Genomic DNA, 14,176 nt, shown 5'->3' on the forward strand with positions numbered 1-14,176 from the left:
AGTTTTTTCAACATGAATCTATCCAAAAATCAGAATCAAAAGGATCATTAAAACTTGAAACAAAAATATATAATAAAAATAAACTAGTAAAGACAACTTACCAAGAAATACAATTCTATAAATATCCAAAAGTAAGATTAAATACAATTTGGAATAAAAATAAATAAATTCCAAAACTGGATCAGATAAAAAGAAAAATAAGAGTTCAATTAGAAATATAATTTGTATACAAATGCATAAGTTATAGATCATGCATGCTCAAAGTAATTTTAGTGATAAAACAACTTAAAGAAATGATAATTACATAATTTTTTTAATAAGTCGAATGGCAAAACTTATGTCCAAAATTAACAGTGTTATTTATTAAAAAAATGGAGATATTATTTAAGAGTTTTCCCACCTAGAAACTAGCGACAATTTTTTTTAGCAATTTCCTTCGTGTAAACTAGCCACCTCCGTGGTAGAACGGTCACGTACGTAATGAAATGCGTGATGAGCCTTGGCGTGTGGTGTATTGTACCGTGTACATGTCCGTCGCCTCGTTTTTTAAAAGATATATATATATATACGATTTAAATCTTACAATTTTTGGCGTTCCTTCCGGTACGTCCTCCGCGCCTTGTTATTACAGGCTCTGCCTGTACATACGTACGTGTTGGTATGGACATGGCCGCAGCCGCTGCCGTCTGGTTCTCCGCCATAGCCGCCGTCCTTCTGGCGGCCAGCACCATCGCCGTGGTGGTGGTGGCGAAGATGACGGGGAAGAGAAACGGCGGTGCGGCTGCAGCGGCGGCGGCGGCGGCGGAGGCGGAGCTGCCACTCCCGCCGGTGGTGAGCGGCGTTTCCCTGATAATTCCGGTGATCACCAGGGGCCCCATGGCTGTGGCCGACGAGCTGTACGTGAAGCTGGGGAGCGTCTTCACGGTGAGCTTCCTCGGGGTGGTGAAGGCGACCTTCCTCGTCGGGCCGGAGGTGCAGGGCGGCTTCTACTCGCGGCCGGAGTCGGAGGTCCACCAGGGCGGCACGTACAGGATGACGGTGCCCATGTTTGGGAGAGGGGTCATGTACGACGTCGACGTGGCCACGAGGTCGGAGCAGATCGCCGTCTGCTTCGAGGCGCTTAGGCCGACCAAGCTCAGGAGCAGCACGGTGACCATGGTTCGTGAAACCGAGGTGTGTACGTATACAGTACCTCCGTTTTTCATTTGATGATATCGTTAACTTTTAGGTATGTTTGACTATTCGTTTTATTTGAAAAAAATATGTAATTATTATTTATTTTGCTATGAGTTATTTTATCACTAAAAGTATTTTAAGCACTTTTTATGTCATACATTTGCATAAAATTTTAAATAAAACAAATGGTCAAATATGTATCTAAATGTCAATGCGTCATCTATTAAAAATAGAGGGATTATGCTTTGCCGCTCCTCTTCGTATGACTTTTTTGTGACTTTTTGATGCTGGTTATTAGAGGGGTTAGACCAAGGTTTTAAATCTCTGTTTATAACTATCGATATTTCTTCGATGATAACTGTTTGAGTAGGATATAGTTATTTGCTCTTATTTATCTCACCATTAGTCGTTTGAAAGGTCGAGTGCTCAATATCTTAACCCTTTTACCTTTTTTGAAAAACACTAGGCTAGATAGATGCCATATCGGATTGAGGGGTTATTATTGGAGATTTGGAGGGGCATTTTTTTTAGTTATTTTTTTTCTAAATTTTTTGGATGGTGAGGCTATATGAGGTGCTCTTGAAGATGCTCTCCCTTTATGTCCGAGTGATTGAATTGTATAATTTGCAACACACAAGCTTGCTTTTACAGAACTCATGGACTTCTTTACTTATATCGTATAATTCGCAGGAATATTTCGCGAAATGGGGAGAGCAAGGCACGGTGGATCTGAAACGCGAGCTCGACCTCCTCATCCTGACGATCGCGAGCCGCGTCCTCCTCGGCAAGGAGGTTAGGGAGACCATGTTCGCCGACGTCGTGGCATCCTTCCACGAGCTCATGGACAACAGCATGCACCTCATCAGCCTCTGCTTCCCCAACCTCCCGATCCCGCGGCACCGCCGGCGCGACACGGCGTCCGCTAGGCTCAAGGAGCTCTTCTCCCGTGCCATCCAGCTTCGCCGCGGCTCCGGCCGCGCCGAGGACGACGTGCTCCAGCGGTTCTTGGAGTCCAGGTACAGGGACGGCCGCGCCATGTCCGACAACGAGATCACCGGCATGCTCATCGCCCTGGTCGTCGCCGGCCAGCACATGAGCTCCAGCGCGAGCACCTGGACCGGGGCGTTCCTCCTCCGCGACCCCAAGCACCTGGCCGCCGCCGTCGACGAGCAGCGGCGGCTCATCGGTGACGACCGCGTCGACTACGACGCGCTGACGACGGGGATGAGCACGCTCCACCGCTGCATCAAGGAGGCGCTCCGGATGCACCCGCCGGCGCCGGCGCTCGTCCGCACCGTGCGCAGGGGCTTCGCCGTGTGGACCAGGGAAGGGAAGGAGTACAGGATGCCGGCAGGGCACAGCGTCGTGTCGTATGCCGCGTTCAACCACCGCCTCGGCTACGTGTACCGCGACCCCGACGAGTACGACCCGGAGCGGTTCGGCCCGGAGAGGAAGGAGGACAGGGTCGCCGGCAAGTTCTCCTTCACGGCGTTCGGGGGCGGGAGGCACGCGTGCCTCGGCGAGCACTACGCGTTCCTGAAGATGAAGGTAATATGGAGCTATTTGCTGAGGAATTTTGAGCTTGAGCTGGTCTCGCCTTTCCCCGAGGTTGAACTCAACAACATAATGCTAGGGCCGCGAGGGGAAGTGATGGTTAGATACAAGAGACGGAAGCTGACAAGCACCTAGTGCATTAAGTCGTAATTACAGTCAAAATTATTTGAGAGCAGACGTACTCTTTACTACTACCTCCGTCTCAAATAAGTGCAGCCATGGTATTCGTATTTAATATTTGATCGTTCGTTTTATCTAAATAAATAAATAAATAAATATAAAAAAATAGTCACGCATAAAATACAATTCATGTTTTATCATCTAAGAGTAACAACAATAAAAATACTAATCATAAATATTTTAAAAATAAGACGAATAGTCAAACGTTGAATATGAACAACATAAAACTACATTTATTTTGAACAACATAAAACTATATTTATTTTGGAACGGAGTGAGTACTTTCAGTCATAAATACTGTAACTGAGAGTCTCTTCCATGATGGAACGTGTTTTGCAGTGTGTTTTGCGTGCATATGTAGTGTGATGTATAAGTAAATCTTTGAGATAGCAAATAAAAGAACAAGCAAGTTCTCACGACGAATTTAGTCAGAACTTCAGAGATGGACAGTGCTGCACCTCAATCAGCAAAATTGGGATATATGCACCTCGGTGGAGGAGTGGTGGTACCTATACTCTCGCACAAACTGCCAAACCAAACAAAGGCCCTAGAATCCTTGATAATCCTCATCTCTTGGGAGCTTTGGTGCGAGCGCAATGTAAGAATCAGTAGTAGGCCCCAGCAGCAGTGACTGCAAAGATAAAATAAGAAATAACCGCTTGGGTCCATGTAGGGGTGTCTAGTCTGCAAGTGTTTACCGTTCTAGGAGAAGTCCCATAATATGCTCTCTTTTACGGTCTTCGTGTTGCAAAGGTCCTATACATATTTATTTTTCATATATCTTCTGCTCTATTAATATATAAGAGCCAAAATTTTTGCTCTCTTTTTTTTTTTAAAGGAACAAGCGAGAAAACATCGTTACTGTAGTTGCACAGCGCGTGCGATTTCTCCACAGGAAGGTGACCTTCTTGGTTGGACCTGAAGAATCGAGCCATTTCTTCACAGGGTTGGATTCAGAGATCAGCCAGGACGAGGTTTCCCGGTTCATCATTCCAACCTTTGGCTCATGAGTGGCCTTCGATGCGAGCAGGACCAGCCCTAGGGGGGTCAGGCCGTGCGGCCGCCCGAGGCCCCTAAAATCTAGGGCCCCTATACACATATAGTATATATATACTATGTATTGTATAATTTTAATTCATAGACCATAGGCTTATATTAAGTTAGACAGCTGAATAACCCAATTCAGAAAATGAATTTTAGTCTATCGCCAGGCATGTTTCAGCGAAGCCGAAGCGATATTCATCTGACTCCCGTCGCTTCGCCTCGATCACATCACGCCAGTCGCGTCGCGCCGCCTTGATCACATCACGCTACTCGCTGCTATTGCGCTCGCGGCAACTTCTCGGTCGCGTAAATGGAAACGGCAAGTGGACACAGCAAATCGTAGCTCGCCAGTAGCCACACTCATGTCAATAAGGACCTCCATATAAGTTTTTGCCCTGGGCCCCAAAACCCCAGGACCAGCCCTGGATGCGGGTTATGCCACGCAGTAAGAGCAGTTCCGGTTCTTTGGTGATACAATGAAGCCGACCAAGCTGAGGAGTTATGTAAGTCACATGGTTTACGAAGTGGAGGTATGCAAAAAAAAAAAAATCCTACTCCGTTTATCTTAAAACGCAGCAAGTTTTAGTCTTTGACACAGGTATTAAGGAGAGGGTCGAGTAAAAAACATGGTTACCTTCTCGGGGTAGGTAATTAGTTGTGGATATAATAAAGCCAAGGAATAGTAACAGTAGATAAAAAGAGTTACATATTATGATAGTTTGTGAAATAATAAATCTAGTAACATCAATTTTACATGATTGATCTTTTTAATTTTTTTTGCTATTAATAGTTAAATTTGAAAATAGTTGACTTAGCATTATTCAAAGATACTTTTATTTTAGGACGAAGGACGAAGGGTTTACGTCGTTTCTAAAGTTGTGAGGAGTACCTTTTTATAGTTAGTGGAAAGTCATATGGCTCAATTATCAATCTTGTTTTTTTTTTTGAAGAAGGAAAATCGGGCCCGAAAGCCATACAGCTGCATGGTTAATTGCAGGAAAACCGGTTAAAACCCACCGCTACATAACTAATAACGACGGCGGAGCCCAATTGCAGGTTGTCGCCACCAAACTAAACACAAAAGCAACACAACAGCCCCCACATCGCAGAAGATGTGTTATCGTTGCCGAGTTAGCCGCCCAAGCGACCTAGCAGCACCGACTCCACAACCGCAGCGATACTGAAGCCACGAAAGTCGCCACAGCGAAAAGTAGCTCCGACATCCAATAATGGACATCAGCCAAGCTACCGAGGAGCAACTTCCTTCACACGGCCAACACCAGAACTCCTTGGAAGAGACTGCAACATGTCATCGTTGCCGAGCGTTGCCGCACCCCATCAGCGAGTAGCTTCGACTTCATCAGTAGAAACAACCGAAGAGCATGTCGCCCACCACAAGAAAGAAGCGGACCCAAGAAGACGAAGGCCTCGCCGAACACTAAGGTATGAAAGCTTTTGAACCGAAAAAGACCATCGACAGTCGTCGATGCGTTGGAGCTTCGGACAATGCGTGCGACGCCCCCAAGGAGAACATGACGATCAATCTTGCTTGATCTTATATAACTTATCATAAGTGTTTAAATAGGCTCTAGAAAATTTATGAATCCTGCGAAACAAATGCAACGTCTATATTCAGGGGCGGATGCAGGCCTATGACAGTTATGATTTGAGCCCTAGACTTGTCTCCAAAAGTAAGCTTATATTTCTCAAATCAGCATGTAAATTTTAAAAGAGAATCTTAACAGTCCATTGGTTAGACCAGAGCTTAGTCCCAAGTCTTTAGTAGTTTCTAGCTCCGTCACTATGTGCAGGAGTATTTTGAGAGATGGGAGCAATCGGGGGTGGTTGATCTGAAGCACGATTGCTCCCATCTTCCAAAATACTCCTGCACATAGCAGTGATGATAGTCGTAACGCTCATCGCCACTAGGTGCCTGTTCGGCGAGGTCCGGTCGAAGATGCTCGGCGAGGTCCCGACGCTCCTCCGCGAGCTCAATGACAGCATGCGTCTCATCACCATCGTGTTCCCGTACCTCCCGATCCCGGCGCACCGCCGGCGAGACAGTGCGCGCGCCAGGCTCGGCGAGATCTTCGTCGAGATCGTGAGGTCCCGCAGGAGCAGCCCCGGCGGTGGCGGAGCCGGCCACGACGACATGCTGCAGTGCCTCATCGACGCCAGGTACAAGGACGGCCGCGCCACGACGGAGGGCAGGCGGAGGTCGCCGGGATGCTCGTATCGGCGCTCTTCGCGGGGCAGTACACGAGCTCCAGCACCAGCACGTGGACCGGCGCGCGCGCCTCCTCACCCACCCCGAGCACCTCCGCGCCGCCGTGCGGGAGCAGGAGGAGCTCGTACTCGTGCGGCACCGGCACGGCGGCGACGTCGTCGACCACGATGCCCTGCAGCGGATGGGCCACCTCCACCGCTGCGTCAAGGAGACCCTGCGTCTCCACCCGCCGTCGCTGATGCTGCTCCGCCACGCGCGCCGGAGCTTCGTCGTGAGGGCCAGGGGGAGCGGCGATGCCGAGTACGAGGTCCCAGCAGGGCACACGGTGGCGAGCCCGATGGTGATCCACAACGCGCTGCCACACGTGTATGAGGACGCCGGGTCGTTCGACCCGGGCAGGTTCGGCCCCGCGAGGGAAGAGTACAGGGCGTACGCCGCCGACCACGCGTACACGGTATTTGGCGGCGGCCGGCACGCCTGCGTCGGCGAGGCGTTATCAAGGTGATCTGGAGCCATCTGCTGAGGAACTTCGAGTTGGAGCTCATGTTGCCGTTCCCGGAGACGGACTGGAACGACGTCATGCCAGGGCCCAAGGGAAAGGTGATGGTACTCCCTCCGTCACATAATAAGATAATAAGCGTAATCGTGGGTTTTAGTGTCCAACTTTGATCATTCGTCTTATTTAAAATATTTTTATAATTAACATTTTTATTGTTATTAGATGATTAAATATGAATAGTACTTTGTGCGTGACTTAACTTTTAAAATTTTTATAAATTTTTCAAATAAGACGGATGGTCAAACGTTAGGCACGGAAACTTATAGCTGCACTTATAATGGGACGGACGGAGAGTAAGCTACAAGAGAAGGAAGTTGCAGACAAAAGAACGAACATTTCATAGAAGCTACTACACCTTATCATTCAAAACATTTGATATAATTGCCTGTGCTTGCCTAAGTGTTCAAATCGTTGGGATATATAGTTAACCCTTCCCTTAGGATGTCCCGAACAAACAAATGCTCGTTCGGTAATGAATATGCCGAGTTAGAGAGTACGATAACTACAAATGGCACACAGGTGGAATCAACTGGTTAAACATCTCAATTTCCAAATGCCTCTAGTTCTTGAGTTGAGTGTTTCCAGTAAGCAAATCTGCTGTCAAAAAGTGACAATGGGTAGTCAGGTCAACACAATTGTACATGCCTGTAGCACCAACACTGCAGCCCTGTTGAAAAGAATATATATCTACAATGCCACCATTTTATCCCCCCAACTAATTTTTGGGCAAAATTCAACAATATACTACTAGCCATATTGTCGCCCATTAAACTCATGAATTTCTTCTGTATATGTATTCTAACCCAAAATGAAGCTCTTCGTCAGAACTTCAACCCGCTACAAACTATAAAACATCAAGGCAATGAAGACAGTAACGGTTAAGGATTCTCTCAACAAGAGAGTTGGGTTCAGGAACCAGCGAAGAAGTAATGCTGTTCCAGAGGTGGAAAGTAGTAGAGTCATTTACAATCCTAGAAAACAGAGCATCATGTTGGGCTCTTTCATCCGTGCTATCTGCTTCTGAGAAGTACCTGCAGTACATGGATATCATAATGAGAGTGCATATTGCAAATTTGTAGCCACACATCTAAAGAGTCAACAATTACTTGAACAACAAAAATATGTGAAAGGTTGACTTTTAAGTTACTTGAACAACAAATATATGTAATAGGTTGAGTTTTAAGAGGGCTGGGGTGCATCTGGTTTATCTCTAGTACTGTAAAAGCGGTGTAGTTGTCCTCCCCAACAATCGCACCTCCCCCACATAAAAAAAACCACCCCACCCAAAAAACTAGTGTTCCCATGCGAAAATTGACCCATCAGAAAAACCGGATACAAAAAACCGAACCCGGTAAAACCATTCAGCCATCTTCCTGAGTTCCTTCAGATCAATGGCATGACACTAATAGGTTGAACTTGGCTAGTGAATAGAGTTCAGTTTTTCTTTTAAAAATGCTCATGCGCTACGTCAACAATGTCGCAAAAGGAGCAGAGCATCCAGTGCAGCCACTACGGCTTGATGTGGGAAGGGAGAGCTTGACCCACCAACACAAGCTTCAAGGCTGCCTGTGTTGACCTATGTACACAGGAAATCAAGTTGCAGTTCATTAAATTGAATTGACAATTTGAACATTCTATGACTATTACAGTTTAATTTTGGTTAGTTCAAATCAATGGTTACATTCAACTCAGTTCAAGGACTGTTGTAATGCAGGTGAACGATCATAGCTCTAGGTAACACTAACTGGCAACCAGAACAAGTGTCAAAGCAAAACTTCCCTGGAATTGAGAGGCACTATAATCTGGTGAGAGGTGGCTGTAATAGAGGTGTTTGATGGCCACCTCATAGAGTTTGGAAATGGTTGAAGGGGGAAAAACAGCATGTTACAGGCAAGAGCTAATAGCAATGACAAGAGGATTAGAAACAGGTCCAGGTTTGGTTTGTGCATCTCTCAGTAAAACTAGTTAACATGTGATAGCATGGTGACAAAGTGCAAGGGGCTTGCACTGAATATCACTGCAACAATGACAAGCTCGTGAGCCTTGACCTCCCCTCTCTGTGTCTGCCTCATAGTGATTTTCTTTTAGTTATCTTAAAATGAAACATTGCAGTCGGAAGAGTTCACCTTGCGGCTTGGGAAGTTGAGATGGAACTTTGATGTACCAACAAACAATCTTAAAATTTAATACTGAATATCAATTTCAAATAGTTAAATTGAAGCAAACAAATTCAGCATACCTTGTAATATCTGTTGAGCTTATGGGATAAAATGCAACAGAAGGTTCAAACTTTATGTCAAGATGCCCACTGTTGTCATCTGCTTTGTCGGACATATTTCTGATTACTCTTGTCATAAGTTCAGCACCATTCCACTGCAAGAGTTCATCATCATATGTTGAATGAAATTCCTTCAGGCACTCCGCTAAGAAAGGGCTGCAATTAACATAAGTTAGGTGAAAAATACATGATTGCTATGATTAGTTATGCATAAGCATATATATACGCCTGCAAAGTTATAATCAACAAAAAGAAACCAAGATGAGATATAAACCTTGTGTACTTGAGACCTAGTTATTTATACCCATTATATTTTGTGATACTTCTAGAATACTGTTCATGATCCATATACTAATTCATAGTACAACTGTAACAAAAGAAACAAACCAAAATAATAGCAGCAACATGTTTTTTTCCCTTTTTTTTCCTAAAATTAAATAAAACACTAAAAGATAGTAATGGACTTTATCTGTCTGTTGGCTTAGGTATTACTCCCTCCATTCCAAAATATAGCAACCTTGTACTGGATGGGACACATTCTAGTACAACGAATCTGGACAGGGGTATATCCAGATTCGTTGTACTAGGAAGTGTCTCATCCAGTACAAGGTTGCTATATTTTGGGACGGAGGGAGTAGATAACAGTACAGTAGTACTGACTTGTGCTTTCGACTAAATTGCATTAATTTATTAAAGCATACTAAAAGACTTATTACTTCCATAACAGTAACACCCGGCTAATACATCACAGACCTCTCATTTAATTTGATGACATTTGAACAACGTTTCCGACATTGCTCTTGATCAATTGGCTTACTAAGCCAGCCCTTGAAGGGTAACTGGCTAAATCACATCCAATTTGCAATGCAGAAAAGCACCACATATCATTTTAACCAAGATGACCAGAATTAAAGCAAAAAAAAACAGTTACAATGAAAGAAAAGTATATAATACTATTACCTGTTTTTTTCAAATGCTAATACAGCACCACTAAAACTGGAATTTTCAGAAACTTGTTTGACAACACCAATAGAATTCCGGAGTGCGTTTAAAGGTTTAAGAACAACAACATCAGAGTCAAGGTATATCCCACCGTATCTGCAGATAGGGCACAGAGGCAGCAGTCAATAATAGTCCTATTCAAAAAAGAAAAGGAACTAAACATGTATTCATGACTATGTTTAGTTCAGACGAAATAGCAATATAACTAATTAAAATTGAAGTATACTGTCTTTCAAACTATTGGTCCAGTAATAATAAAGTATGACGAAAGTAAAATTCTATGAAGTCTCATAATATTTGCTGGTCAACTTTTTTTCCTTTGTTTACAGGAAGAATGCTACTGGCATTTAAACCTCGCACAGTTTGTAGCACTCATCTTTTTTTCATACGTGAATGTGAAGATTCCCCCCTTTTGATGTTATGTCAACTACTCAACTGTTTTCATGGCAGCATTCAAACAAAATACTGATTTAGCTCAGCAGAACTGAGAATCCATACACAGAGCTCAAGTCAGCTCCAGAGAAATTCTAAAGTGGTCCACTAAAGGAAAGAACATTTTACACCTCTTAATAAGATGTTTATGCTCTGTTTAGCTGAATGTTTATTTGTGAAGGAAGTATTTCAATTCAGTATGAATGTAAATTTGGCTTTGGCTGTTTGTAAGCAATTGAATATATTAATCTGTTGGTGACTGTATTTGCATTTTGATGTTCGCTCATGCTAGTTACACTTTTAGAGGCATATGAATTTATATATATATTACAAATCAGTGTATTAAATTCAGCAGAAAGCTGCTCATCTTCTTTCAGTGGTATTGTCGGTCAGTTCCTTTGTAAGAGATATTATTCTTTCACCAAGAGTAAATTACTTGTGGATTCGTCTACATGGATATATTACTACATTAGATTTTATTTTCAAGAAGGTATATTGACATCTCCCTATATTCTTCTAACAGATTGTAAAGAGTGAAGTTAAGCTTGCATGTAACTAAACAAGTCTGGTCCTTTCTTGTCTTACTTGTAAAGAGCAGCAAGGCGTACTAGCTCACTGTAATGCAAGGGGTAGTATTTTGTTTTCCGCCATTCATTCCACACTGATACAAAATCATGGGTTAGAGTGCCCTCCAAAAGTTCATCAAGATTCGGCAACGCAACTGCAACTTTGTATCTGTAAGAGGAAACCAGTCACATGCAAGTGGCATTAGTTATCACACAAAATAAATAGAAGCTGCTTCTGGAATGTAAATGTGAAGTTCAAATATAACATTAAATGAATAGTTACTGTGGAGAAATATCTTAATTTTATTATTTAATATAAGAAATCAACTGACAACAGATGATTTGACTCCAGTACCTAGCAGTTAGTAGCAACGGTAATATATAGATAAGTTGCTTTCCCACTCCACAAATAACAAAAGGAAATGTTAAAATAAATGTATCTTCAAATTACAAAAGTAACAGGGTTATAAAAAAAACTTGAGCACAGCAGGAGCAAGGTAGTAATCATGGTGTGTGTAGCTGTTGAGCATTCAATATGTCAGACTGTTAGTTACTGAACTGTTTATGACCTAATGACACAGGACAGAAGGTAATGGAGGAGAAAAAACAATGGGGTGAGGTAGGTCATGGGTGGCTATTTGGGGAAGGGGTTAAATGGGTTACTCTGGCTCAAAGCATGCATGGATGCACATATAAAGAGGAGTGTGTGTTTTGACACAATAATCATCCTGTTTCTTTCGTTGGTTTTCAGCCAGTAATCTGTCTGTAAGCTCTAAAGTAGCTGGCGTTGTGTCTTTACATTCTGAACTCTCTGCTAGGTCACTACAACAGATGGGATGGCATCTTTTAGGTGATAGCTTAGCTGCTCTTTTTATGTTGCTTTCCTTTCAGTTGTAAAGAGCTACTATCTGCCATTTCTTTACTGGAAATGGGAAGGACTTGGATCCTTCTAGCTGAAAAGAAAAGATATAGAGGAGCACAGTTTGGTTATCAGAACTATAGACTTTCCAAGCAAAGTGGCAGAAAATGAACCAAATCCATCACAAAACAGAAAAAACTATAGAATTGAGTTTTAAGTGCCACTAACAATACAATGAGTTCCAGAGAGAGAGAGCTCAAATAACAGTACAATATAGCCACCAACGGACACTGGCCATTGAGAGAGAGAGAGTTCTGGTAGTGAAAACTATAAGCTGATTCAAAATAACATATTAACATGTCGACAACACCTTAGCTGTCTGTAGCAGAATTTCAAACACTGAAATGGCTAGGAATTACCTAGGTTCTACTTCTATGAGCATCATTTGTATTTTGTAAGATTTAAAAATTGTTAAATTAAGTCAAACTGGAATATATACCAGGCCCCTCTACTTGATCAGATTTCACTCCATGTGTCAATAAGACAAGACTCCAGAAACATTTTTGCTAGTTTCATTACTAATGAGTCCAATATTAGTAGTATGTGATACATCAAACACTAAATAGTAATCCTGGATTCTATATGATACCAATCAAATCATTTCAGGTTTTGGGTCAGAAGCATAAACTCATTTCTTTGTTAATTAGTGTTAGATAGTAAAATTAGCACCTATGATTAATCAAATGCTACCCTTAACAAGAGTCACAGAATGAGAACTACAGGAACATACCCTTCCTTCACAAATTCCTGGAAGAACTCCAGCTCCAGTGTCTCCGACAGCATGACGACACAAGCTTCAGGGTGTTGCCGCAGTAGGCTCTCCAGCCCACGCTGGTGCCGTACGCCATACGCCCACTGTGGGCTGTTCCACACCATGAACACCTTCACGGAGCACTTCCCATGCTCAAAAAACTTCTCCATGAACTCATTGAAGCCCAAATGTGGATCAATTCCCGGGTAATATCCCCACCTCCTCTGCTGCACCTTCTCGGTTACTCCCATTCCCTGCTTAATATCAGACGATTGCAGACTCCGCCGCTCAAAATTTTTGGAAGCAGCCTTCTCTATCTCGGCGAGAAGCATCCGGTGCACCATGCGGTCGCCACGGGTGAGAGAGGTAAGGCCGGGGCTGTCCGGGTCCTGAAGCAGCGGGTGGTTGCGGGGATTGAGAAATTCTAGGTTGGACCGCAGCATCCGATCGCGCCGGAGGTAGTCAGCCTTCCCCTCCAGCCACCGCGCCCACCCAGCACGGAGGGGAGTCTCGGGGGCGCTGGAGGCAGGCTTCAGGAGCAACGCGTCCTCGACGCCGGCGATGGACGAGATCTCCACCCGGAGCTCCAGATCCACCGGCTCGTCGTCGGATCCGAAGGCGGCGGCGGCGATCCGGTGCGCGGGCTCGAGGTGAGGTAACCCCGCCGGGAGGGGGTCGCCGGCGGCGGGGAGGCGGAAGGGCAGGCGGGCGACGCCAACGGCGTGGTCCCAGACGAGGGACGACGCGGACGCGGAGGCGGGGACCTCGTCGGCCGCGCCTAGGCCGGACGCGGTGTCCTCGTCGAGCACGTCGAGCTCGTCGATGGGATCGTCCTCAGGGTTGGAGACGGAGGAGGCATCGGTGGTGGAATCAGCGGCGGCGTTGGTGGTGGTGGTGGTGGTGGTGGTGGTCGCCGTAATCGTAACCGTGGGGTCGAGCACCGCGGCGCCGTCGTCCTCGTCCTCCACGAGCGAGGAGTTGGAGACCCCGTCGCCGGAGGAGGAGAGGGGGAACGGGGAGGAGGAGGAGGAGGAGAGGCGGGAGTGGAGGACGGCGAGGGAGACGAGCAGGAGGAGCGCCGCCACCACGGCGCAGAGCTGCGCGCCCAGGCCGGAGCGCCGCCGCGCGGCCGGGTGCGAGTGGGAGCGCGGCAGCATCGCTGCGCGGCGCGGGCGCGGGCGCGCGCGTCCGTGCGATGCGACGCCGCTTTCCTCCTCCTTCCTTCGCCCTTTCCCCCCTCACCTCACACACCCACACACAACTAGGCCGCGCGTTTCACAAAAGCTTTCGTGTTTTCTTCGTGTTTAAACCACAACCCATGCTGCGGTCGCCGTCGCGCTCGGCCTCACCAACCCTACCAACCGCCGTCAGAGAGCTGACTTGCCACCTATGTACAACACTTGACATGACATTTTTTGTATGAATTTCACATGTTTTTTGAAACTAATGCTGTGTTTAGTTCGTGTGCTAAATTTTTTTTAAGTATAC

General features: G+C 45.2%; 2 protein-coding genes and 1 pseudogene across 4 annotated transcripts; 2 read left to right on the forward strand and 1 right to left on the reverse strand.

Annotated features, from left to right (window-relative positions):
- The first annotated feature begins 666 nt into the window (after positions 1-666).
- LOC107275589 (obtusifoliol 14-alpha demethylase) lies at positions 667-2,865 on the forward strand. Its single transcript, XM_015790545.3, has 2 exons — positions 667-1,173; positions 1,867-2,865. Exons 1-2 carry the CDS (start codon positions 667-669, stop codon positions 2,863-2,865), a joined length of 1,506 nt encoding a protein of 501 aa, XP_015646031.1.
- A 487-nt stretch (positions 2,866-3,352) lies between these two features.
- On the forward strand, positions 3,353-7,315 carry LOC107281638 (obtusifoliol 14-alpha demethylase-like; annotated as a pseudogene).
- LOC4343633 (uncharacterized protein At4g19900) lies at positions 7,261-13,967 on the reverse strand. Of its 3 annotated transcripts, none has more exons than XR_010742866.1 (6): positions 12,668-13,967; positions 11,038-11,187; positions 9,979-10,116; positions 9,772-9,857; positions 8,980-9,174; positions 7,261-7,771 (listed from the first exon to the last, which is right to left on the reverse strand). XR_010742866.1 is itself a non-coding variant. In XM_026026898.2 (6 exons), the coding sequence occupies exons 1-6, from the start codon at positions 13,843-13,845 to the stop codon at positions 7,585-7,587; spliced, it is 1,938 nt and encodes a 645-aa protein (XP_025882683.1). In that variant the 5' UTR covers positions 13,846-13,967; the 3' UTR covers positions 7,261-7,584. The 3 variants fall into 3 exon arrangements, 2 of the variants coding, with proteins under 2 accessions (XP_025882683.1, XP_015647589.1); XM_026026898.2 differs by having other exon boundaries at positions 9,772-9,861; XM_015792103.3 differs by lacking the exon at positions 9,772-9,857.
- Between the last annotated feature and the right edge of the window lie 209 nt (positions 13,968-14,176).

Source organism: Oryza sativa, chromosome 7, assembly GCF_034140825.1.
Source record: "Oryza sativa Japonica Group chromosome 7, ASM3414082v1".
Lineage (NCBI taxonomy): Eukaryota > Viridiplantae > Streptophyta > Magnoliopsida > Poales > Poaceae > Oryza > Oryza sativa.

Bases quoted from the DNA above. Each gene is read 5' to 3' on its own strand.
- LOC4343633 (XM_026026898.2), bottom strand. From the start codon at position 13,845: ATGCTGCCGCGCTCCCACTCGCACCCGGCCGCGCGGCGGCGCTCCGGC. The intron at 11,188-12,667 runs GTATGTTCCTGT...TTCCTCTTACAG, and splicing joins CAGGAATTTGTGAAGGAAGG to ATACAAAGTTGCAGTTGCGT. The intron at 10,117-11,037 runs GTAAGACAAGAA...CCCTATCTGCAG, and splicing joins CGCCTTGCTGCTCTTTACAA to ATACGGTGGGATATACCTTG.
- LOC107275589 (XM_015790545.3), top strand. From the start codon at position 667: ATGGCCGCAGCCGCTGCCGTCTGGTTCTCCGCCATAGCCGCCGTCCTT. The intron at 1,174-1,866 runs GTGTGTACGTAT...TATAATTCGCAG, and splicing joins CCATGGTTCGTGAAACCGAG to GAATATTTCGCGAAATGGGG.